Source organism: Choloepus didactylus, chromosome 10 (genome assembly GCF_015220235.1).
Source record: "Choloepus didactylus isolate mChoDid1 chromosome 10, mChoDid1.pri, whole genome shotgun sequence".
NCBI classification, from domain to species: domain Eukaryota; kingdom Metazoa; phylum Chordata; class Mammalia; order Pilosa; family Megalonychidae; genus Choloepus; species Choloepus didactylus.
The window spans coordinates 55,049,156-55,075,776 of record NC_051316.1 but is presented as its reverse complement, the minus strand read 5'-3'; the positions used below and the strand labels follow the sequence as shown (position 1 = coordinate 55,075,776).

General features: G+C 37.6%; 1 protein-coding gene and 1 pseudogene across 8 annotated transcripts in view; both read right to left on the bottom strand.

Annotated features, from left to right (window-relative positions):
* The window catches only part of KDM4C (lysine demethylase 4C), a 517,981-nt gene that overhangs the window by 456,961 nt on the left and 34,399 nt on the right, over positions 1-26,621 (bottom strand). For 5 of the 8 annotated variants that reach the window (XM_037798529.1, XM_037798530.1, XM_037798517.1 and 2 more), the window contains 2 exons: positions 20,357-20,515; positions 1,180-1,355 (listed from right to left, as the gene is read on the bottom strand). In XM_037798529.1, the coding sequence (XP_037654457.1) occupies positions 1,180-1,355; positions 20,357-20,500 (320 nt within the window). In that variant the 5' untranslated portion in view covers positions 20,501-20,515. Of the gene's footprint in view, positions 1-1,179; positions 1,356-20,356; positions 20,516-26,621 lie in introns of those variants that run through there. The other 3 variants (XM_037798524.1, XM_037798527.1, XM_037798528.1) reach the window with 1 other exon arrangement.
* Positions 16,768-17,781, bottom strand: LOC119505667 (annotated as a pseudogene).

Genomic DNA, 26,621 nt, shown 5'->3' with positions numbered 1-26,621 from the left:
AAGCTAACCAGAGATCAGAGTCAGGTGATACCAACAGATACACCTCCCTAACTCCCCTAGTTAATGTATATCTGTGCTCTGGTCTCAATCAAAAACTCTATTAGAAAAATAAATAAATAAATAAATAAATAAATAAATAAATAAATGAGAAGATCAGAGAAGAGAAGAGAAAAAGAAAAAGAAAAACTCTATCAGAAAAAATTGTTCTATTGTGCTCTCTTGGAACGCTCATCCTGAGGGAAGCTAGCTGTCATGCTGTAAGGAACTCCAACAGCCCTATGGAGAGGATGATGTGGTAAGGAAATGAGACGAGGGCTTTTGCCAGCAACGAATAATAACTTGTCAGGTATTTGAGTGAGCCACTTGGAAGCAAACTGGAAGCAAATTCTCCAGCCCCAGTCACACCTTCAGTTAACTACAGTCCCAGATGACATCTTGACTGCAACCTCATGAGAGATCCTAAGCAAGAACTACCCAGCCAAGCCACTCCCATTTTCCTGACATTCAGAAATTGTGCAATAACAAATGTTGCTTTAAGCTGCTTAGTTTTGGGACAATTTTTACACAGCAATAGATACCTAATACAAATAATGGCCTTTCAAGTCATTCAAGGATTTTATTATTCATATATATAATTTAATATTACAGGCTTTGACAAAGAAAAAAATTTGCCTAACAAAGACAAATTATGTGTAGAATAAAAAATCTCATGGTAACTAAAAGACTGAAAGAGATCCATTTACAGAAATTATGAATGAGATGATAATATGAGGAATAAGTTCTTTAACAGCAAGTTAAATGTAAGCAGTCACCCAACCACCTGCAGAACAAAAACAGAAACATTTAAATGAAGATTAGAAGAGATAGTGCAAGAGATTCATGCTTTTTATCTCAAGCTCCTCTGTCTGCTTAGTTCTTTACCATGTTACCATATACATACATATTTTTTTTCTTTTTAGAGAAGTTGTGGGTTTACAGAACAATCGTGCATAAAATACAGGATTCCCATTTACCACCTTATCATTAACATCTTGCATTAGAGTGGTACATTAGTTACAACTGACAAAAGCACGTTTTTATAATTGTACTACTAACTATCGCCCATGGTTTAACCTAGGGTTCACTATTCTTAGCGTATATTTTTAAAAGAAATGAAAAGAGCAAACTGAATCCACCCACTTGCCACTGTTGGCCAGCTGCCTGAACTCATTCACCGTCATGGCCTTTTTCTGGATATTATACTGAGTGAAGAGTCCCGACTGCCCTGTGACCATCTGCTGGATCGGTGCTGGAATGAGCAAATTATCAATGTCATCATAGCACTGTCTGGGCTTCCACTCCTTAGGAGGAATCACCTAAAAATAAAATAATAAAATAAAATATTATCTTGGAAGATATTCTAGTTACTTGGCTTGCATATCCCAACCAAATACAATTGAAGGATTTCTCAGCATCTCTATGACAAATGTGTAAAAGAACTATGAAGATTTACAATGAAGGAAATGCTTGTGTTCTCCTCAATATTCACCTCACTTATGATGTTTCCTAAGCAGCAAACAATGACTGAATAACCACTATACCAAATATTATACTATCATTAACTCATTGCTTATAATGTTAACGTATTAACTTATTGTTCACAAGAATTCTATAAAATAAGAACTTCTAACATTCTGATTTTAAAGATAAAATTGAGACAAAGAGAGGTTAAATGACTTGCTAAAGTTCAAACAGCTAAGGACTAGCTGAACTGAAATTCAAATTGAAACAATCTGATACCAGAATTCACACTTAGCTATTATGTTAACCTGCTTCCCAATTGAAGATGAAATTATGCTTACATAAATTATTTCTTCCACTAGCCACTGGAATGGCTACTATCTAAAAAAAAAAAAAAAAAAACAGAAAAATACAAGTGTTGCAGAGGATGTGGAGAAACAGGAACACTCATTCATTGCTGGTGGGAATGGAAAATGATAGTGCAGCCACTATAGAAGGCAGCTTGGCAGTTCCTCAGAAAGTTATATATAAAATTACCATTTAACCCAGCAATCCCACTACTAGGTATATAACCAAAAGAACTGAAAGCAGGAACTCAAAAAGATATTTGCACATCAACGTTCATAGCCACATTATTCACAACTGCCAAAAGGTGGGAGCAACCCAAATGTATATTAACTAATAAACGGATAAACAAAATATGGTATATACACATAATGGAACATTACTTAGCCATAAAAAAGAATGAAGTTCTGATACATGTGACAACATGGACAAACCTAAATATATCAGGTTGACTGAAATAAGCCAGACACAAAAGGACAAATACTGTATGACCTCACTGCTAAGAAATAATTAGAGTAAGTAAATTCATAGAGTTAGAAACTAGAACATAGGTTACCAGGGGCCAGGGTAAGGGTAGGCAATAGGGAGTTAATACTTAATTTATACAGAGTTTCTATTCAGGATGACAGAAACATATTGGTATTGGATGGTGGTGATGGTAGCACGACATTGTGAACATAACAGCACTGAAATATATTCTTGAATGCAGTTAAAAGGTGGAAAGATTAGGCTGTATATATGTTACCAGAATAAAATTTTTTTAAAATATATACACAGGACAATACAACACTAACAATGAACCCTAGAGTAAACCATGGACTATAATTAATAGTACAATTATAAAAATGTTCTCTCATCAATTGCAGTAAATGTAGCACACTAATGCAAGGTGTTAACAATAGGGCAGTATATGGGAACTCCATATTTTATGCATGGTATTCCTGTAAACCTACAACTTCTCTAATCAAAAAAAAAAAAAATGTAAACTAAAAAAATAAATAAATAAAATAAAATGGGTAAAGGGTGAGACCTGTATTCTTCATGTTCATGTCACAAAAGACAAAGAAAAGCTGTGGAAACATGCCAGCTTAAAGAAGACCAAAGAGACAATGGAAATAAAACGTAACACCTGTACTGAAAGGAAAAAAATGCCATAAAAGGACATCATTGGGTCACCTGAAAAAACTAGAATATGTACATCAGATTAAAGTATTACATAAGCATAAATGTTAAATTTACTAAGGTTGATCAATAGTCTGTGGTTATGTGAGAGAATGTCCCTATTCTTTGCAAATACACAACTGAAGTAGTTAGAGGTAAAGACTATGTATGTATGTAACTCATTCAAATGGTTTAGAAAAAAATGGGGTAAAATGTTAACAATAGGTGAATCTTGGTAAGTAGTACACAGGTGTTTTTTGCAACTTTTCTGAAGTTTGAAATCATCAAATAAAAAGTGTGTGTGTATGTGTGTGTGTATTTTAATGCTACTCTCAACTTTAGTTACTACTTCTTTTGGAATTAGCAAATGCCCCAGTAAAAACTGATCCCCAATGATGGGCTCACTTCTGGGATTTCTCTCTTCTTAGGATCCTTGTCTAGTTCTTCACTACCTCATAAAGCTCCTCAATATTTTATCCAGTTTTTTTGCTCTTCCACAGTGGGAATGTTGTTTTTACTTTCCAAGTCTGTCATTACTGGCAGTGGAAATCCTAGATGAATAGTTTTTAAGAATTTTTTTTAAAATTAACAATATGAAATCCATCTGTGTTGTAACATGTATCAGCAGTCTGTTATTTTTCATTACTGAATAGTATTCCATGGTTCAGCTAGACCACATTTTTTTAATCTGTTTACAAGGAGGACATCAAATATTTGGATTATTTCCACATTTTTGGCTATTATAAATAATATAAATAATGCTGCTATGAACATCTGCATGAAAGTGTAGCAGCGGAGTTGCTGGGTTATATGGCAAAAGTCCATGTTTACCTTTTTAAGAAACTGCCCAACTGCTTTTCAAAGTAGGTGCACCATTTTGCATTTCCATCAGCCATGTATGAGAGGTCCAGTTTCTCAACATCCAGCACATCCAACCCTTGTTATATAGTCTTTTGGATTATAGCCATGCTAGCTGGTGTGAAGTCATGTGATTTTAATATGCATTCCCCAAATAACTAATGGTGTTGAACATCGTTTCATGTTTATGCTATGCAAAATGTACCTGAATAAAGCAATTTAAAATATGAATCCTATAAAAATAAATACTACAGAAGTTAAAAAGTGGGTTCTAGAATCAGCTAGACTGGGATTTAAATCTAAGCCTGACACTTGTTAGCTGTAGGACGTTCAGCAAGTTATTTAATACTTAAAAGCCTCAGTTTCACTTCTAGAAAAAGGAAATAGTACCTAACACAGAGGATACACGTGACAAAGTGAAACCATGTAAAATACGTAGTGCCTAGCGTATGACAAATGTTTAATAAATGTTAGTGATCTCATTTACAGAAAAAAAAATTTTACAAACAATAATTTTCCTTTGTACCTCATTTATAATATTTGGTCTTTTTGACTAGCATTAAGCCCACAATGACTGTTAATGATTTTTTGGTTAATTTACCCAAAATTAATTAATTATTTTTTTTAATTGCCAGCAATGTCTTCAGTCTAAAGTTTGTCAGAAGTTATCCTACTGATCTGGCAAATTTACATTTGTATAATGATAATACACAGAGTCATACATAAATATCTTTCCAGAGAAAATGATCGTTACAAACTAAACATGATAACTGAAAAACAATATAAATGTAATAGCTAAATGAAAAGGAAAGTGAAACGTTAACTATTTTTAAAGATCCCACTTAAGGTGTCTTGTACAATGCTAGGGGCTTCACATGTTCTCATTCAATCCTCAGAACATTTTACTATACAGTTTTTACAGATGAGGATATTCAAGACCAGAAGATGAGTAATTTGACCAATATTAAACAGATGATAAGTTGAAGAGTTCTTAGCTCCAAAGTAAAAACTGAAAATGAGCTGTCAAACCGAAAATGAATTTAAATTACATTACTAATATGGGTATATTACACTTTTTATTTCCTCCAAGATATGTTGGTTTAAAATGAGAATATAAATAACCATACTATGTAGTACTGAAAACACGTACTTAGCACTTTAAAAGAATACGGGAGAGGCGGGTCAAGATGGCAGACTGGTGAGCTGTATGTTTTAGTTACTCCTCCAGGAAAGTAGGTAGAAAGCCAAGAACTGCGTGGACTGGACACCACAGAGCAATCTGACTTTGGGCATACTTCATACAACACTCATGAAAACGTGGAACTGCTGAGATCAGCGAAATCTGTAAGTTTTTGCGGCCAGGGGACCCGCGCCCCTCCCTGCCAGGCTCAGTCCCGTGGGAGGAGGGGCTGTCAGCTCCGGGAAGGAGAAGGGAGAACTGCAGTGGCAGCCCTTATCGGAAACTCATTCTACTGATTCAAACTCCAACCATAGATAGACTGAGACCAGACACCAGAGAATCTGAGAGCAGCCAGCCCAGCAGAGAGGAGACAGGCATAGAAAAAAAACAACACGAAAACCTCCAAAATAAAAGCGGAGGATTTTTGGAGTTCTGGTGAACATAGAAAGGGGAAGGGCCCTGAGGCGCATATGCAAATCCTGAAGAAAAGCTGATCTCTCTGCCCTGTGGACCTTTCCTTAATGGCCCTGGTTGCTTTCTCTCTTAGCATTTCAATAACCCATAAGATCTCTGAGGAGGGCCCGGTTTTTTTTTGTTTGTTTGTTTTTTGTTTGTTTTTGTTTTTTTTTTTTTAATCCTTCTTTATTTTTCTAAAACAATTACTCTAAGAAGCCCAATACAGAAAGCTTCAAAGACTTGCTATTTGGGCAGGTCAAGTCAAGAGCAGAACTAGGAGAGCTCTGAGACAAAACGCAATAATCCAGTGGCTGAGAAAATTCACTAAACACCACAACTTCCCAAGAAAAGGGGGGTGTCCACTCACAGCCATCATCCTGGTGGACAGGAAACACTCCTGCCCATCGCCAGCCCCATAGCCCAGAACTGCCCCAGACAACCCAGTGTGACGGAAGTGCTTCAAATAACAAGCACACACCACAAAACTGGGCGTGGACATTAGCCTTCCCTGCAACCTCAGCTGATTGTCCCAGAGTTGGGAAGGTAGAGCAGTGTGAATTAACAAAGCCCCATTCAGCCATCATTTGAGCAGACTGGGAGCCTCCCTACACAGCCCAGCAGCCCAGAACTGCCCTGGGGGGAAGGCACTCACCTGTGACATAGCACAGTCATCCCTCAACAGAGGACCCGGGGTGCACGGCCTGGAAGAGGGGCCCACTTGCAAGTCTCAGGAGCCATATGCCAATACCAAGGACTTGTGGGTCAGTGGCAGAGACAAACTGTGGCAAGACTGAACTGAAGGATTACACTACTGCAGCAGCTTTAAAACTCTAGGATCACCAGGGACATTTGATTGTTAGAGCCACCACCCCCTCCCTGACTGCCCAGAAACACGCCCCATATACAGGGCAGGCAACACCAACTACACACGCAAGCTTGGTACACCAATTGGACCCCACAAGACTCACTCCCCCACTCACCAAAAAGGCTAAGCAGGGGAGAACTGGCTTGTGGAGAACAGGTGGCTCGTGGATGCCACCTGCTGGTTAGTTAGAGAAAGTGTACTCCACGAAGCTGTAGATCTGATAAATTAGAGATAAGGACTTCAATTGGTCTACAAATCCTAAAAGAACCCTATCAAGTTCAGCAAATGCCACGAGGCCAAAAACAACAGAAAATTATAAAGCATATGAAAAAAACCAGACGATATGGATAACCCAAGCCCAAGCACCCAAATCAAAAGACCAGAAGAGACACAGCACCTAGAGCAGCTACTCAAAGAACTAAAGATGAACAATGAGACCATAGTACGGGAGATAAAGGAAATCAAGAAGACTCTAGAAGAGCATAAAGAAGACACTGCAAGACTAAATAAAAAAATGGATGATCTTATGGAAATTAAAGAAACTGTTGACCAAATTAAAAAGATTCTGGACACTCATAGTACAAGACTAGAGGAAGTTGAACAACGAATCAGTGACCTGGAAGATGACAGAATGGAAAATGAAAGCATAAAAGAAAGAATGGGGAAAAAAATTGAAAAAATCGAAATGGACCTCAGGGATATGACAGATAATATGAAACGTCCCAATATAAGACTCATTGGTGTCCCAGAAGGGGAAGAAAAGGGTAAAGGTCTAGGAAGAGTATTCAAAGAAATTGTTGGGGAAAACTTCCCAAATCTTCTAAACAACATAAATAGACAAATCATAAATGCTCAGCGAACTCCAAATAGAATAAATCAAAATAAACCCACTCCGAGACATATACTGATCACACTATCAAACACAGAAGAGAAGGAACAAGTTCTGAAAGCAGCAAGAGAAAAGCAATTCACCACATACAAAGGAAACAGCATTAGACTAAGTAGTGACTACTCAGCAGCCACCATGGAGGCAAGAAGGCAGTGGCACGATATATTTAAAATTCTGAGTGAGAAAAATTTCCAGCCAAGAATACTTTATCCAGCAAAGCTCTCCTTCAAATTTGAGGGAGAGCTTAAATTTTTCACAGACAAACAAATGCTGACAGAATTTGCTAACAAGAGACCTACCCTACTGGAGATACTCAAGGGAGCCCTACAGACAGAGAAACAAAGAAAGGACAGAGAGCCTTGGAGAAAGGTTCAGTACTAAAGAGATTCGGTATGGGTACAATAAAGGATATTAATAGACAGAGGGGAAAAATATGACAAACATAAACCAAAGGATAAGATGGCTGATTCAAGAAATGCCTTCACGGTTATAACATTGAATGTAAATGGATTAAACTCCCCAATTAAAAGATATAGATTCACAGAATGGATCAAAAAAAATGAACCATCAATATGTTGCATACAAGAGACTCATCTTAGACACAGGGACACAAAGAAACTGAAAGTGAAAGGATGGAAAAAAATATTTCATGCAAGCTACACCCAAAGGGGAGCAGGTGTAGCAATATTAATCTCAGATAAAATAGACTTCAAATGCAGGGATGTTTTGAGAGACAAAGAAGGCCACTATGTACTAATAAAAGGGGCAATTCAGCAAGAAGAAATAACAATCGTAAATGTCTATGCACCCAACCAAGGTGCCACAAAATACATGAGAGAAACACTGGCAAAGCTAAAGGAAGCAATTGATGTTTCCACAATAATTGTGGGAGACTTCAACACATCACTCTCTCCTATAGATAGATCAACCAGACAGAAGACCAATAAGGAAACTGAAAACCTAAACAATCTGATAAATGAATTAGATTTAACAGACATATACAGGACATTACATCCCAAATCACCAGGATACACATACTTTTCTAGTGCTCACGGAACTTTCTCCAGAATAGATCATATGCTGGGACATAAAACAAGCCTCAATAAATTTAAAAAGATTGAAATTATTCAAAGCACCTTCTCTGACCACAATGGAATACAATTACAAGTCAATAACCATCAGAGACTTAGAAAATTCACAAATACCTGGAGGATAAACAACACACTCCTAAACAATCAGTGGGTTAAAGAAGAAATAGCAAGAGAAATTGCTAAATATATAGAGACGAATGAAAATGAGAACACAGCATACCAAAACCTACGAGATGCAGCAAAAGCAGTGCTGAGGGGGGAATTTATAGCACTAAACGCATATATTAAAAAGGAAGAAAGAGCCAAAATCAAAGAACTAATGGATCAACTGAAGAAGCTAGAAAATGAACAGCAAACCAATCCTAAACCAAGTAGAAGAAAAGAAATAACAAGGATTAAAGCAGAAATAAATGACATAGAGAACAAAAAAACAATAGAGAGGATAAATATCACCAAAAGTTGGTTCTTTGAGAAGATCAACAAGATTGACAAGCCCCTAGCTAGACTGACAAAATCAAAAAGAGAGAAGACCCATAGAAACAAAATAATGAATGAAAAAGGTGACATAACTGCAGATCCTGAAGAAATTAAAAAAATTATAAGAGGATACTATGAACAACTGTATGGCTACAAACTGGATAATGTAGAGGAAATGGACAATTTCCTGGAAACATATGAACAACCTAGACTGACCAGAGAAGAAATAGAAGACCTCAACCAACCCATCACAAGCAAAGAGATCCAATCAGTCATCAAAAATCTTCCCACAAATAAATGCCCAGGGCCAGATGGCTTCACAGGGGAATTCTACCAAACTTTCCAGACAGAACTGACACCAATCTTACTCAAACTCTTTCAAAACATTGAAGAAAATGGAACACTACCTAACTCATTTTATGAAGCTAACATCAATCTAATACCAAAACCAGGCAAAGATGTTACAAAAAAGGAAAACTACCGGCCAATCTCCCTAATGAATATAGATGCAAAAATCCTCAACAAAATACTTGCAAATCGAATCCAAAGACACATTAAAAAAATCATACACCATGACCAAGTGGGGTTTATTCCAGGCATGCAAGGATGGTTCAACATAAGAAAATCAAACAATGTATTACAACACATTAACAAGTCAAAAGGGAAAAATCAATTGATCATCTCAATAGATGCTGAAAAAGCATTTGACAAAATCCAACATCCCTTTATGATAAAAACACTTCAAAAGGTAGGAATTGAAGGAAACTTCCTCAACATGATAAAGAGCATATATGAAAAACCCACAGCCAGCATAGTACTCAATGGTGAGAGACTGAAAGCCTTCCCTCTAAGATCAGGAACAAGACAAGGATGCCCGCTATCACCACTGTTATTCAACATTATGCTGGAAGTGCTAGCCAGGGCAATCCGGCAAGACAAAGAAATAAAAGGCATCCAAATTGGAAAAGAAGAAGTAAAACTGTCATTGTTTGCAGACGATATGATCTTATATCTAGAAAACCCTGAGAAATCGACGATACAGCTACTAGAGCTAATAAACAAATTTAGCAAAGTAGCGGGATACAAGCTTAATGCACATAAGTCAGTAATGTTTCTATATGCAAGAAATGAACAAACTGAAGAGACACTCAAGAAAAAGATACCATTTTCAATAGCAACTAAAAAAATCAAGTACCTAGGAATCAACTTAACCAAAGATGTAAAAGACCTATACAAAGAAAACTACATAACTCTAGTAAAAGAAATAGAAGGGGACCTTAAAAGATGGAAAAATATTCCATGTTCCTGGATAGGAAGGCTAAATGTCATTAAGATGTCAATTCTACCCAAACTCATCTACAGATTCAATGCAATCCCAATCAAAAGTCCAACAACCTACTTTGCAGACTTGGAAAAGCTAGTTATCAAATTATTTGGAAAGGGAAGATGCTTCGAATTGCTAAAGACACTCTAAAAAAGAAAAACGAAGTGGGAGGACTTACACTCCCTGACTTTGAAGCTTATTATAAAGCCACAGTTGTCAAAACAGCATGGTACTGGCACAAAGATAGACATATAGATCAATGGAATCGAATTGAGAATTCAGAGACAGACCCTCAGATCTATGGCCGACTGATCTTTGATAAGGCCCCCAAAGTCACTGAACTGAGTCATATGGGTCTTTTCAACAAATGGGGCTGGGAGAGTTGGATATCCATATCCAAAAGAATGAAAGAGGACCCCTACCTCACACCCTACACAAAAATTAACTCAAAATGGACCAAAGATCTCAATATAAAAGAAAGTGCCATAAAACTCCTAGAAGATAATGTAGGAAAACATCTTCAAGACCTTGTATTAGGCGGCCACTTCCTAGACTTTACACCCAAAGCACAAGCAACAAAAGAGAAAATAGATAAATGGGAACTCCTCAAGCTTAGAAGTTTCTGCACCTCAAAGGTATTTCTCAAAAAGGTAAAGAGGCAGCCAACTCAGTGGGAAAAAAATTTTGGAAACCATGTATCTGACAAAAGACTGATATCTTGCATATATAAAGAAATCTTACAACTCAATGACAATAGTACAGACGGCCCAATTATAAAATGGGCAAAAGATATGAAAAGACAGTTCTCTGAAGAGGAAATACAAATGGCCAAGAAACACATGAAAAAATGTTCAGCTTCACTAGCTATTAGAGAGATGCAAATTAAGACCACAATGAGATACCATCTAACACCGGTTAGAATGGCTGCCATTAAACAAACAGGAAACTACTAATGCTGGAGGGGATGTGGAGAAATTGGAACTCTTATTCACTGTTGGTGGGACTGTATAATGGTTCAGCCACTCTGGAAGTCAGTCTGGCAGTTCCTTAGAAAACTAGATATAGAGTTACCATTCGATCCAGCGATTGCACTTCTCGGTATATACCCGGAAGATCGGAAAGCAGTGACACGAACAGATATCTGCACGCCAATGTTCATAGCAGCATTATTCACAATTGCCAAAAGATGGAAACAACCCAAATGTCCTTCAACAGATGAGTGGATAAATAAAATGTGGTATATACACACGACGGAATACTACGCGGCAGTAAGAAGGAACGATCCGGTGAAACATATGACAACATGGATGAACCTTGAGGACATAATGCTAAGCGAAATAAGCCAGGCACAAAAAGAGAAATATTATATGCTACCACTAATGTGAACTTTGAAAAATGTAAAACAAATGGCTTATAATGTAGAATGTAGGGGAACTAGCAATAGAGAGCAATTAAGGAAGGGGGAACAATAATCCAAGAAGAACAGATAAGCTATTTAACGTTCTGGGGATGCCCAGGAATGACTATGGTCTGTTAATTTCTGATGGATATAGTAGGAGCAAGTTCACAGAAATGTTGCTATATTAGGTAACTTTCTTGGGGTAAAGTAGGAACATGTTGGAAGTTAAGCAGTTATCTTAGGTTAGTTGTCTTTTTCTTACTCCCTTGTTATGGTCTCTTTGAAATGTTCTTTTATTGTATGTTTGTTTTCTTTTGAACTTTTTTTTCATACAGTTGATTTAAAAAAGAAGGGAAAGTTAAAAAAAAAAAAAAAAAAAAAACAAGGGAAAAAAAAAAGATGTGGTGCCCCCTTGGGGAGCCTGTGGAGAATGCGGGGGTATTCGCCTACCCCACCTCCATGGTTGCTGACATGACCACGGACGTGGGGGACTGGTGGTTTGATGGGTTGGGCCCTCTACCACAGGTTTTACCCTTGGGAAGACGGTTGCTGCAAAGGAGAGGCTAGGCCTCCCTATGGTTGTGCCTAAGAGCCTCCTCCCGAATGCCTCTGTGTTGCTCAGATGTGGCCCTGTCTCTTTAGCTAAGCCAACATGAAAGGTGAAATCACTGCCCTCCCCCCTACGTGGGATCAGACACCCAGGGGAGTGAATCTCCCTGGCAACGTGGAATATGACTCCCGGGGAGGAATGTAGACCCGGCATCGTGGGACGGAGAACATCTTCTTGACCAAAAGGGGGATGTGAAAGGAAATGAAATAAGCTTCAGTGGCAGAGAGATTCCAAAAGGAGCCGAGAGGTCACTCTGGTGGGCACTCTTACGCACACTTTAGACAACCCTTTTTAGGTTCTAAAGAATTGGGGTAGCTGGTGGTGGATACCTGAAACTATCAAACTACAACCCAGAATCCATGAATCTCGAAGACAGTTGTATAAAAATGGAGCTTATGAGGGGTGACAAGGGGATTGGGAAAGCCATAAGGACCACACTCCACTTCGTCTAGTTTATGGATGGATGAGTAGAAAAATAGGGGAAGGAAACAAACAGACAAAGGTACCCAGTGTTCTTTTTTACTTCAATTGCTCTTTTTCACTCTAATTATTATTCTTGTTATTCTTGTGTGTGTGCTAATGAAGGTGTCAGGGATTGATTTGGGTGATGAATGTACAACTATGTAATGGTACTGTGAACAATCGAAAGTACGATTTGTTTTGTATGACTGCGTGGTATAAGAATATATCTCAATAAAATGAAGATTAAAAAAAAAAAAAAAAAAAAAAAGACATAATGCTGAGCAAAATAAGCCAGGCACAAAAAGAGAGATATTGTATGTTACCACTAATGTGAATTCTGTGAAAAATGTACAATGTTTTATACTGCAGAATGTAGGGGACCTAGAGATACCAATTAGTGGAGGGGGAATGATAATCCAATAAGAACAGATAAACTATGGAGGGTAATCTCAATGTTATGGGAATGCTCAGGAATGATTATGGTTTGTAAACTTTCTTGGATATAGGAAGATCATGCTGGAAGCAATAGAGTTATTTTAGGTTTTTTTTTTTCTCTTATTCCTTTGTTTTCTTAGGGGTTGTTAATTTTCTTGGGGTATGGTAGGAACATGTTGGAAGCAATGTAGTTATTTTAGATTATTTGTTTTTCTTACTCCTGTTTGGACATGGTTTATTAATTTTCTTGGGGTATGGTAGGAACATATTGGAAGCAAAGTAGTTATTTTAGGTTATTTGTTTTCCTTAATCCATTGCTTTGTTTGAAATGTTGTGGGGTTTTTTTGGTTGTTGTTTGCCTGTTTGTTTTTAATTTTTTGATAAACAAAGTTAAAAAATTGAAAAAAAATCAGTAGAAAAATGGGAGTAAAAACTAAATGACAAATAGGGTGGGATGGGGGGATGGTTTGGGTATTCTCTTTTCCCTTTTATTTTTTATTCTTATTCTGATTCTTTCTGATGTAAGGAAAATGTTCAGAAATAGATTGTGGTGATGAACGCATAACTATATGATCATACTGTGAACAGATGATTGTATACCATGGATGACTGTATGGTTTGTGAATATATTTCAATAAAACTGAACTAAAAAAAAAATAAAATAAAATAAAATAAAAAAAAAAAAAAAAAAAAGAATATGGATACCTATACTACATTGTCTTAGTAACATAGTAAAAGGGGAGGGAGTTTGTATCTAGAAGTGTTATAAACACCAACTTTTCCGTCATCAGAAAGAAGACTGCATAATTCAAAAACATAAAATATGGACTTACTCAGGCTCCTATATAGAAATAAATATGCCCACAATCAAAATTAATATTATGTTCAGAGTTTACACATATTTGGCTCCTCCTGCCAAACCATAAAAACCTTATAAGAATCAACATAGCTGCTTGCCCAGAAAAAGTTTTGTAGCAACATTACGTTCTAAAGATAGAAGAGCAAGGCAAACAAAAAAATTTACAAAAACCATGCCTACACTCATTTACTTTGGATTAAAGCATTCAAAAATCATTAAAAAAAAAAAAAATCCGTAAGTTCAACAACCCCCCCACGAAAATCTTATATTTGAACTATAATTTTAAACCTTAAATCAGATTTTCCTACATAGGAAACGGGAACACAGCATACTTAGGCCCTTAAAAGATTCCAAAGTTAAACCTTACATTTAATGAATATAAAGGAAACCTTGCCTCCCAAAGAAATACACATTTTGTATCACCATTCTCCCAAACCCAGACTGGCCACCATACCCAATGGAAATACTGTAACTAACAAATGTATTTACACTACTTTTCTTGAAATAAATTGCTTTTGTTTATCATCTTCCTATGGAGGAAGGAGCAAGAGGTGGAAAAGCAGTCTTTCTTCACTTGTGGGCAAAGATGGCTATCTGTACTCTCTAGGCTATTCAATGAAACTACGTAATCTGCATAATTTATGAGCCAGGGCAATCTGTCCAGATAACTTTTGTGGAAGAATTTCACCCATTTCATACAAGATGAGGGTTCTTCATAATCTGCCTGCACAAAAACAACACAAGTTTTACATTAAAGGAGACTGCCGCTCTTCACTTTCCCAACTTGACCATCAACCTTATAGATATAAAAGTCAGGGTGCCAAACCTCTCACTCTGGAAATAAAAGTTTAGTATAAATCTAAAAACTGGAGAGAAAAGAAAAATCAAGACATTGTAATCTGAGGCCAAAGTCAACACTACTGGAACTACTCAACCAATTTCTTCAAATCATAAATAACATTACATGTTATTAGTACCGCATTAATAAAGAGCCTTATGGATGGTTCTATTCCTGGGGAATAGCCACCAAAAAGAAAGAGTTAACATTAAGCAGGCTTAATTTTTACAATTTCATTTGATTTTGGGGAATTTTATACATTTGCTATGGTATTACTGCAATCTCCAGAACAAGAGGGAAAGTAGGTAAAACTGAGTTTATGTAACTCGATATACAAAGACAGAAAACATGATTAGAAACAAACAGTTCATCGTATGCCTAGTACAAAAGATAAATTATCACAGGACTGAATAAATGAATATCTATCTATGTCAATGAGTCTCACTTAAAAAAAAAAAAAAAGTGATCTGGACTCAGGAGTGTTTTGTTCAACATTCAGGAACCTAATTATAGTTCTCATTAACTTTATTCCATTACACAATGCGGACAGCACACAGGTGTGCTCCCTGAGCCAGTAACTCCCTCGTGAAAGCAACTGCTGCTTCCTCTTCTAAGGTTGCTAAATGTGCCGCCTGACCACAGGACAATATACTAACCTCAGTGGAACACAGTATGATATATGTTTTGTAGAAACAAAAAGGGAATGAACAACAGGACAAAGGACTGCAGAGCCCAGAGAGGGGAAGAGAAAGTCAGTCCCAATTCTCCCCACCCAAATAAAATCCAAATCCTTGCTCATCCATTGGAATTTTTTTAAAACGAATATAAAACTATTGACCACTGTTCACCAGTATTTACAATAACGTAAACAATATACAGTTGGATAACGTTTTGATTACTATGAAGTGATTGTTTTCCTGGCTTCTGCCGAACCCAAATACTGAAAACATTGAGCCTACATGTAAGGAATGCGTTGGGGTAAAGAAAAAACATGCAGGTCAATAGTTTAGATTACAAAAGCCTGTTTACCCATTTACGCCAACATGTCCCAAACTGCAACATCTTTAACCATCTGATTAGGTCTCCACGAATCATGACCTTTTAGTCAATACAGCACAGGGATTTCAAAGTTCTATAAAGGAATGGCTTTATAGAAGGTACCTTTAAATGCCCATTTAACTAAGTCTTGCTTGGCTAATGAAAACAACACTATCTTCATTGTTTTCTCATCTGGGTGGGGAGATTGTTGGTTGTGGTAGATTTTCCTTTCAGAGTTTTGCAAGTATTTTCCATTTATGTGACTACAGATATAGAGATGGATTTTGCTCTGACTGCTTTAAATTATGTAATTTAAATTATTTTGTATCATATTTAAATTTTCCAATTAACTACTGAATCATCTATTTCATTTGAAAGTTTATGACTTCAGGAAAATTTTCAGTTTAACTTGAAGTGACTTCTTGCTCAGAATGATGGCATCCCAGAAGCACCATGGATTTATCCATGGTTGTGAAGTGCCATTTTTGTTTTGAATGGTTTTGTTTTTGATGAATGTAAAAAATAATAATAAAAAATAAAAATGACATTATATATTTATATATACACTCACACAAAAAATAAACAAAAAAAACCAGAATGGTCAGAATGGTCTCCTCAGGAATATATGGTGTTAAACGCAAGTTCTGATCCAGTAATGACTATGGAAAATTTTCCCCACATTTAGAAAAACTGTTCTCTAATGCAAAGTAAGTAATATACCATGGTATCAAATGGTCTTTTCTGATAGATGAAGCAACTACACAAAGCTTTTATTTGTTCAAAGTAACCAGTGATACTAATGCAAAAACAAAATAACCAATATCCCCCAAAAAACCTAACTCCCCCAATACTACTACTTCAAAACAAACATGTCAAACTTGATTTCCATTAGAACATAATTATTCTTCACACTAATAAATCAAAAAACCAAGATCCAGATTTTATATATATAAATATATATAAAAAGCAATGCAAAACAATTACTGAGCTTCATCTTCTGGACAAGAATGCCAAGTTAGTCTCTCTTCATAAAAAGCAATTACAATTTGAGGACACTTCACATTTGCCTCTTTTGCCAGCACCAGGTCTGCCTCATCTGAATCTTTCCATTTCCTGAGAAACATTAATTCTCCACTGCTGTCTGTGGCACCAATTATGCGTTCAGGATCAAGACCTCTAGCAAGCCTCTTGGTTTGTCAGCAGCATCTCTTTTCTTCTTTGATTTGCTGGCATCAGACTCATTGTCAGATAAAGATTTTCTTTTGGTACCATCTTTTTCTTTAGCAGCTTTTTGAGAATTCAGGAGTGCTTCAATTAACTCGGGGCAATCTAAATTTTCTTCAGGCTCCCAAGTATTGTCAGCATCTGTAAATCCCTTCCACTTCAGGAAATACTCCACCTTCCCATTCACTACACGTTGATCCAGTACTTTTTCCACCACAAATTCTTCAGGCTCTGCCTCTTCAACTTTTTTACTCTTTCCATTCTGCTTCTTTCCCATCTTTTGTTCACCACCTCCGAGACGCTCCGAGTCCCGGGTCTGCAGCGTCTCTGGCCCTGGGCGCCTCCAGCTCCAGCCACATTCGAGGGGCTATCCATTAGGAATTTATGATCAAAATCATGAGTGTCAAATGATTCTGAAATAGTATCATCTCTTCAACCAAGGATAATTTGGAGATGCTGAGGTTCCAAAAGAGGGGTTTTCAAGAGTTAACCCAATGAAGAGGTTAAACTAAGAATTGTTTTTGTCCAAGAAACTCAATATAAACCTTCATTTTCTCATTTCTCTTTATTTTCCTTTTTTATCTCTCACCCGCCCCTAATAAACTTTCGTAAAACTCAATAACCCCAAATTTTAAGCCTCTTCTAGGAGATACATGAACCTCGGCAGGATACATAACAAAGTGACAGATCTCAGGGGACACATGACAGAAACAGTAAAAGAATTAGGGTTACAAGTTAGTACCAGGTCCAGATGCAAGAGAAGCAGCTGAACACCAATCCCTACAGCTCTGGAAGTTCTCTCCTCAGCTACAATCTGCTCTCAATTCTATTCGACAGTTGGAAATGGGGATTCCAAGGAGAACCCATTCAAAGAGGCGGCTGGCTCTGCCAGGGCTCAGTGATTTATGAGGTAATACTGATAACTCTATAGAAACCCAGAATATACCTTAATATTTGGAGCAATAATAAATTGACATAAATGCAATGAAATAAAATTAACATAGATTTCCATTACAGGAGGGACACACAAACCATCTCAGATTAAGGGTGGGAAGATGAATTACATAGACGATCTTTTAGAGCTATACCTGTGGATCTCTGGGCCCAAAACTGCAATTCTCTCCTCAATGCCTTACTGACCCTGAGCATGTCATTTATACCCACATGTTTTTAAGTCATTTTTTTAAAAGGATATTGTCTGGCACCTATAAAAATAAGAAAAGACAAGTATTTTCAAATACATCATGCCAAGGACTACTTCATTCCATCTTCCCTGGGTCTGGACCACCATTACCCCTTCACTAGATAACCCCCACCTACCCCTGACAGGACTCCCTGCTTCAACTTTGCCCTCCCACCAAAGTCATTCTTCACAAAGGAATCAGTGTGCATGCCCTCCTCAAGATAATGTCACAGGAAACAACAAACAAAAACCCCCAAGTCCTTCTCTCTTTTGCTTAAAGACCATCAATGCTTCCCCATGCAATTACTTCAAAGCTTCACTATGGCCTGACAAGCCCAATACGACCTGGCCCGTTCCAGGCCTCTCACTTAACTTAGGACCCTTACTAAGCCCCAGTCCTACTGACCATATTTCTGTTTCTCTCACACCTGAAATTCAGGTCAGCCTCCAGGCCACTGCACTTGCTATTCTTTCTGTCCCCACATTTTGAAAAGGATGGCTTCTTTTTATTCTTTGGATTTCTATTTAAGTAACTTCATCTTATCATCCCTAAGATGTTACCATCAGAATATGAGCTCCATGGAGGCAGAAACTTTGTTCTGTTTCCTCACCCCCCACATGCATAGACCTAGCAACTGATATAGTGTGTGGTACACAACAGGCCCCTTCCATCTTTGGTGAACAAATAAGTAAAAAAAAAAAAAAATTGAATACGCAAATCTACAGAGACAGAAAGTAGATGAGAGGTTGCCTAGGGTTATGGGAGGCTGGAGGAAATGGGAAATGACTACTAATGAGTTTCTTTTGGGGATGATGAAAATATTCCAGAATTAGATAGTGGTGAAGGCTGCACAACTCAATGAATATACTAAAAGCTACTGAATTGTACAATTTAAATGAATGAAATGTGAATTCTATCTCAATGAAGCTGTTATTTTTCTTAAATGGAAGGAATGGGAAAAAGGAAGAGAAAGGAAGAAGGATGGGAAAGGAGAGGGAAGGAGGAAGGGAGAAAAGAAGGGAGGGAGGGAGGGAGGGAGGGAGGGAGGAGGAAGGAAGACAAGGCATCCTGCCAAATTGAGATGGGTTCCCCTAAAGCAGCTGTGTCATGACATCCAACCAAAGGGAAGGGAGTAAGCACATGTCCACAGACAAGTTGGTGGGAGGGCACAGGGGATGGGGCAGGGCTAAAAAGAAAGAGAGGGAGGAAGGAAGAAAGGGAAGGGAGGGAGGAAGGAAGAGAGGGAGAGAGGAAATAGATCAGTGTTTAACCTTCAGATTAAGAACTGTCCTCTATATTTGTACACCAATGTTCACAGCAGCATTATTTACAACAGTCAAAAAAACAGGAGCAACCCAAGAGTCCATCAAAAGATAAATGGATAAACAAAATGTGGTAAAGCCATACAGTGGTATATTATTCAGATATAAAAAGGAATGAAGTTCTGTTACATGTAACAACACAGATGAACCATGAAGTCACCATGTTAAGTGAAATAAGCAGGACACAAAAGGAAAGATATTGTATAATTTCATTTACATGAAATAACTAGATTATGCAATTTCATAGAGATAGAAAGTAGATTATGGGGGTGTGGTGAGTTAAAGCTTAACAGATACAGAGTTTCTGATTGGGTAGATGGAAAAGTTTTGGTATTGGATGGTGGTAAACATAGAATAACACTGTGAATTTAATTAACGCAATTTAATTAATGTTAATTGTAGGCTTGAAAGTGGTTAAAAGGGGAACTTTTATGTTGTATATATGTTAAAAGGAAGAAAGGAAGGAAGGAAGGAAGGAAGACAAGACAAGACAAGAAAAAAGAAAAGAAAAGAAAAGAAAAATAGAGAACAGTCCCAGATGAGAATCTGATGAAAGCTATTAATCTCTTCATTTTTTTTGAGCCACCCCTGGTTTGAAAACTAACCAAAACCAAACCAAACCAAACAAAAATCCTAGAAATCTTGAATGCAGCTTAGGATAAAGAATTAAAATTTAATTAAAATAATCATTCTTTGAATAAATCACATGCCCTAAATGGATTAACAAGACCAAATATATTTCAAAAATATTCCTTTGGAAGAAGTTCCCACATCATGAAGCCTAAGAGCATAATTTAAAGGCTAAGTATCTGTTATTCAATGGCTCTGAGGACAATTACCTTTGCAAGACCTGCTCGATGAGCTCCTTTAGACTCCATGTAAGCGAGGTATTTATTGAAATCCCGGAACTCCTCCATGGAGGGTCTGAAGGTCATGATCTTGCAGCTGGGGTTGAGAGGACTCTCCACCTCGGCCATCTCCATGATGGCTAGGAGTTTCTGCAGAGAGGATGATACAGTCATCAGTCCTGAATCAGTGGGTAATGGCAGTGGTCATTTCTCAGGTAAAGACTCAGTCTCCCGAATAACGAGTAAGCCCCCTTAGCATGCACTCTTCTTCTCTTTGTTACTCACCATTCCTTTCTACTACCCTCTTAGGAAGATTCCCGTCTCTTTCCCTACACTCCGTGAAAAAAACCATCTCCAGTGTCTCCTCCTGCAAACTTCCTTTTCCTGGCACTGAATCATGGACTTGACTCCATTGCTCATCTCCTCAAAATCCTTTCAAGCAAAAACGAATTTTCTAACTTTGCAAGTTTACAGAAGATGCTTTTCCTATGTACTGGCTATGGAATGGACTCTCTCGCAAACCTGTATAAAGCCCTATTCTAGGCTGAGTAGAGGATGGACAGTGTTCAACATTCCCAGTACAGAGTTTATTCATGTGTGCTTCCACCTTGTCATATTATGCTTTCCTACGATAATACAAACCATCCATTCAGCAAAACTTTCATGCACCAGGTGAAAGTACCAGAAGGACAGAAATGAATAAGGCTTGCCTTCACCTTCCAAGCTCACTATCTAGCTCTGTTAGCACCACAGTGGAAGAGACCAAACAAACTTTGATACAAAAACATACAGGACAGAGCTACTAACTGCACATGGTTTAATCAGAAATGACTTCCCTGCAAAGGGGCAGAGTTAAGAAGACACAGAAGAAGGTGCAGGAGTTTTGCAAATAAGAGAAACAGCATTCCAGGCACTGGAAATATCTGGAGGTATTATAGGGATGAAGAGAGCTGTTTTTAGTGTCTGAAGTTTAGAAAGGAGGGATTACAGCAGATTAAAGCAGAAAAGTAGACAGTAGGTTTTCTTATGAAAACAAAGACTTAATCTTGCTATCTATGAAACAGAAGAGTTCTGTGCTGGTTTGAAGCTGTTACGTTCCCCAGAAAACTGCCCTGTGAGGACAGGTCTATTGTGGGTGGGACCTTTTGATTAGGTTGTTTCAGTTGAGATATGACCCAGCCCATTCAAGGTGGTCTTAATCCTTTAGTGGAGTCCTTTATGAGAGGATAAAAGCAGACACACCTGGAGAGAGCAGAGAGCGATAAACACCCCAGAGATACTAACAGAGGACTCACAAACGCTCAGAGAAAGCCACTGAAACCAGAAGCTGAAAGCAACAAATTCCAGGAGGGAAGGACCAGCAGACACTGGCCATGTGCCTTCCCATGTGATAGAGGAACCCCAGATGCCAGCAGCCTTTCTTCAGAGAAGGTATTCTCTTGTTGATGCCTTAATACAGACATTTTCACTGCTTTAGAATTGCAGAATTGTAAGCCAATAAATCCCCTTTGTAAAAGCCAACCCATTTCTAGTATATTGCATCCTGGCAGCCTTAGCAAACTGAAACAGGTTCTTTCAATAACCACTCATCGAGCACATAATATGTGCCAAGCACAGGGAATACAAAGATAAGTAAGACGTGGAATACTACCTCAAAAAGCCACTTTGTTACTGGTCAGAAATCCCAACCCCACCCCACTTCCAGACCACTGACAATACCTACCACCAGACAGTTCAAACGACAAATCCTCTTAGAACAAAAATCAGAAGGCGGGGAGTAGGATGAATAAAGGGAAAACATGCTATGGGATAAGAACTTAAAATAGATCAGGGCTACAGATGAAAGTATAGTCATCAGTCATTTAAAGAAAGTTTAAATAAGCATTTATCTGACAATGTACACATGAGGGCTTTGAGGAACATAAAAATTAAACCCCATCACCCTTTAGGAACTTATAAATAATATATTTTAATACAGGCTAGAGAATACTCTGAATTCTTCCTAGCTCTAGGGGAAGGGGCATATAAAAGAAAAACACCTTCCAGGCCTCCTCCACCCTTCCATCACATACACAGTTACACAAGCCTGAATCCACCGGCCCTGAGACAAAAGCCTCACCTATGTACAGTACCCACATGGTCCTTTAGAAGCGTCCTGACCTGGCCCTTGAACAACTACCATGGCCTCACAGATCACCACTGGCTGTGCTGTACTGTAAGCTCCCACAATACTCAAAGGCTTGGGCTTCTCTGAATAAGTAAAGTTCTCATCCTCTGTGCTTTTGGGCAAGTTATTCCCCTCCTTGGAGCAGCCTTCACCTGTTTCCTCACCTGGCACTCTGGCGCACCCTCAAGATACCCAACCATCTCAAGCAGGCCTCGACATCCCTCCTCTGTGCTCCCACCCCACCCACCCCTGTATTCCTCAGTACAGCAGTCACCTTGTCCCAACCGTTGGCACATGTCCAACCACCCAGTAAACCACAAACTCCTCCAGGGAAAGGCAGGCTCTTCACTTTCTCATCCCCTGGCATATGGCCTGGCACCCAGCCTAGCTCACAATGTCTGCTGCCATCATTATTTGCTAACTGAATGAAAGAATAAATGCCAAAATTTTAAAGGATTTACATAAAATGATACCAAAAGCAAGAAAAAGGAAAGCATTGGTCCCAAACACAGAAAAGTGACTTAGAAAACAATTTCATCTGCTTGACAGGTAAAGAATTTAGAATACAAAAATCTCAGCAGCGACAGAGGGGAAGAAGCCCACAGATTACCCTTTAGGAACATTTGGTACATTGAATGCAGTCTTACTTTTCCTCTGGCCATAGAACAAGGAAGGCCTCACTATTTCTGCAGTAGGAGGGAAAAAGCCACTGAAGAAGAAATTGGAATTCCAGCCAGTCATTCAACAAATATTTAAGAATGCCTAACTGTCGGGCATTCAGTAAGGAATGAAATCAAGTCCTAACACTAATAGAGTGAAACAGACAATAAATAAGTGAAAAGTACTATAAAGAAGAAACCAGGGTAAAGGGATAGAGTACAAAAGACAGATGTAGATATTTTATAGTGGGTAGTTAAAGAAAGGCATTTCAGAAGAGGTGAAATTTGAGCAGGGGCCTTGAGAAGAGAATAAATCATACAGATATCTGAAAGAAGAGCATTTCATGCTAAAAACAGCAAGGAGCATCCTTGGGCTATTGGAGGAATAGCAAGGAGGTGAGTGTGACTAAAACTCAGCAAGCAAGAGGGAGAGCAGTGAGAAATGAGGCTGGGGAGGTAAGGAGTTTGACTTTTACTCTGAGGTGGGAAGTAATCTTGGGCTCTTCCCCTTCTTTTTTTTTTTTTTTTTTTTTTTTGACCATTTTAATCAGTTTTATTGATTCATGCTTTCAGTTCTTATTCAGTTAAAAACAAGGCACATTAAATACATTCTCTTATTGCTCTATAAATGCATGCAGCTCATTCTGTATATCAAAAGTAATAAATAATGGCAATAAAACACCAAGACTTATAAAAATGACAACCCAGCCTCAAACATAGTATTTAACAGTCCAATCTAGAACAATAACCCAACACAATACATAAAAGTGCCACATATGAAAACATGCAGTGTGTATATCCACACCAGTATTGAGCTTATACTTGATATTCTTTAAAAACACAGTAGGGCTTTTGTACTCCCTAAAAAGGACTGATATAATGAAAAACAGTGCAAGTTAATAGCTCAATTGACTTCATTATTACATTCATATACCAAAAATCTTTACAAATGTGTAAAAAAGAGGGAAATAAAATCAATGATCACCCTTACAGTGATTTAGTAAAAGTCAGGATGCAATTTTTGTTGTACAAAAGAGGAAGCTACATATTGTGAAACACAAAACAAAGCCAGAGAAACTGAAGCAGAATAAGGAGCATGCATTTAACAGCAGAAATCCTAAAACTGTGCTCAGTAAAAATTGATTGAAAGCAAGAATATTGCAAGTAGCATGATGGATACAAGGCAGACAACCTTGGTTTCACAAATAATCCAGCATTATCACAATTATTATGATGTGGTGGGGGCTACTTAAAGAAATATCCAACTCTCCACCACAGATGGGGGTTCCTTCACCTGAATCCCCTTCAAGGCTCTTAAAATAAATATGATGATAAAAGACAATCCCAGCATATCCCATACCACCCCAAAAGAATTATCACATTTATATGAAAAGCAAAAAGAATATTCTTTTGCACTTGGAATGGGTTTTTGAATGGGCTTATTCCCCCTCTCCCCCCCCTCCTCTTCTTAAATCACGTTAAGAAGCTAGAAAGGCTTAATTAAGAACTTGCCCTAAAATGTTGGGATACTACGTTCACAGCAAAGGCTTGGAACCAGCTCATTTCCAAGATGAGTCTTTGGGATTCGTGAAGGAGCACATATTTTGGAATTAGCAGATTATAAGCAAAAGCAAATATGTTCAAAAGAAGAAAAATGCATTTTTCTTTTTCCTTAAAGGAACTTCACTCATAGCAAATCGTGCATAAACAAGGCCTGTTTCACAAACAGATCCACCCAGGCCAGCCAGGATTTCTAAGCCCAGTCCCTACTGTAATTGATTCAGGGAGGATACAAGCCATCGTTATCTTGATCTAACTAGAAAGAGAGAGAGAGCACAAAGGTACAATATTATGGGTACATCATTTAGGGTGTTTTAGAAAAAACAGATCTTCCATCTATTGAGTGTCATCGAGTTCTAAACAGTGAAATTATTGTACAGATAGAAAACTACTAAATTGCAAAACTACATGCATCCACTTATTGTTAAAAAAATAAAAGCCAAGTAAAAAAGTCACATCTTGAAAGGAGGATATAGTTCACAGTGATATCTGGAAGAAATCACTTGCCCTGTCTTAGGTTTTCCTCTAGGAAGCGGCAAGAATCTAACTTCACTTCAAAATAAAATGAGTTAAGATGCAGTCTTTCCCTGTGGTTGGTTTGTTCTGGGAGTGAGGGTGGGGGCTTAGGTGAGTGATCTCCAGTGTTTATGTTGTGACATACAGGCTCATGTCCCACTTGAATGAGGCATAAAGATTTTTGACAATGTTGGCATAAATAGAAATAACAGCACAAAAGTGTTTTATGTACCAGCATAAAAACTAAGATCTCAAGTCTGCACAATGGAAATCTGCTGTGAAATAAAGTGTTGTATTTCCTGTTATATATAAAACCTGATCTTAAAAAAACAAAACAAAAAAAAAAAGTAGTTGAATTCACAAAAGTAAGCATAATGAATAAATATTCAAATGACTCTAGTTAAAATACCACCAAAACATAGCAAAAGCATCCCCAGTTTTCAATGTATTACTTATTAAATTCAGTGCAGACTTCAGGGGTGTCTGTGGGGGTGGGTGTGAGATTTTGATTTTTAATTTTATTTAAAAAGTAAAATTCCATTGAGGATAGAAAGGCAAAGACTAAAATGACCTTTAATATTTTGCTTTTCTTACACAATTGTAATTAAAGTTAACTAAAATCTATTTTTATAAATTTTTACTGTTTGCAAATATCCCTCAAAAAAAATGATGCTGTAAACTAATCAAAATAGACCATTTTTAACAATACCACGTGCTCCATAAATCAGGATTTGGAGACTGAAAATTGTGTTATCATATATGGATATATAAGCCCATTTTTAACCCTTAAATTTGTTACTACTGTAAAGATTTGAGAAATTCGGTCTCATCTCATTACACGCAACATGCCACTTGAATGCTGGTTTTAAAGTAAGAAAAGCAAGGATCTTCTTGGCAGCTATAATAGTCAAAGAAAACCAGCAGTGACTGGAAAAAAAAAAATGAACTGCTGAGATGAAACTATCACTGTAACTCCCAGCAAATGTCAATGCTCTCCTTATTTCATACCTGTCATTCTGGAAGCTTTCAAAGTTGCTTTGATATTTGCTCCTGTAAGTTATACCTAAACTTTTTCTTCCCTCTCCAGTTATGCCAGTCATACTCTAGGTATATAATCGTGCAAAATTATTTTGAAGGAAGAAGGGGTTGGGAGAGCTCCAGAAACACCATCATTTCAATAGTGGTCATCCCCCACTCCACTAATTTTTGGAAAAAAATGCCATCCACAAGCTTAATGTACAGAGGTTGTGCATGTCACAACATTATTCAGCTTCTTCTTTCAATTTCTGCCAAAATATTCTGCCTCTAGAACTGATTTAGAATAAATGAACACACAAACAAAAAAGGAGAATGT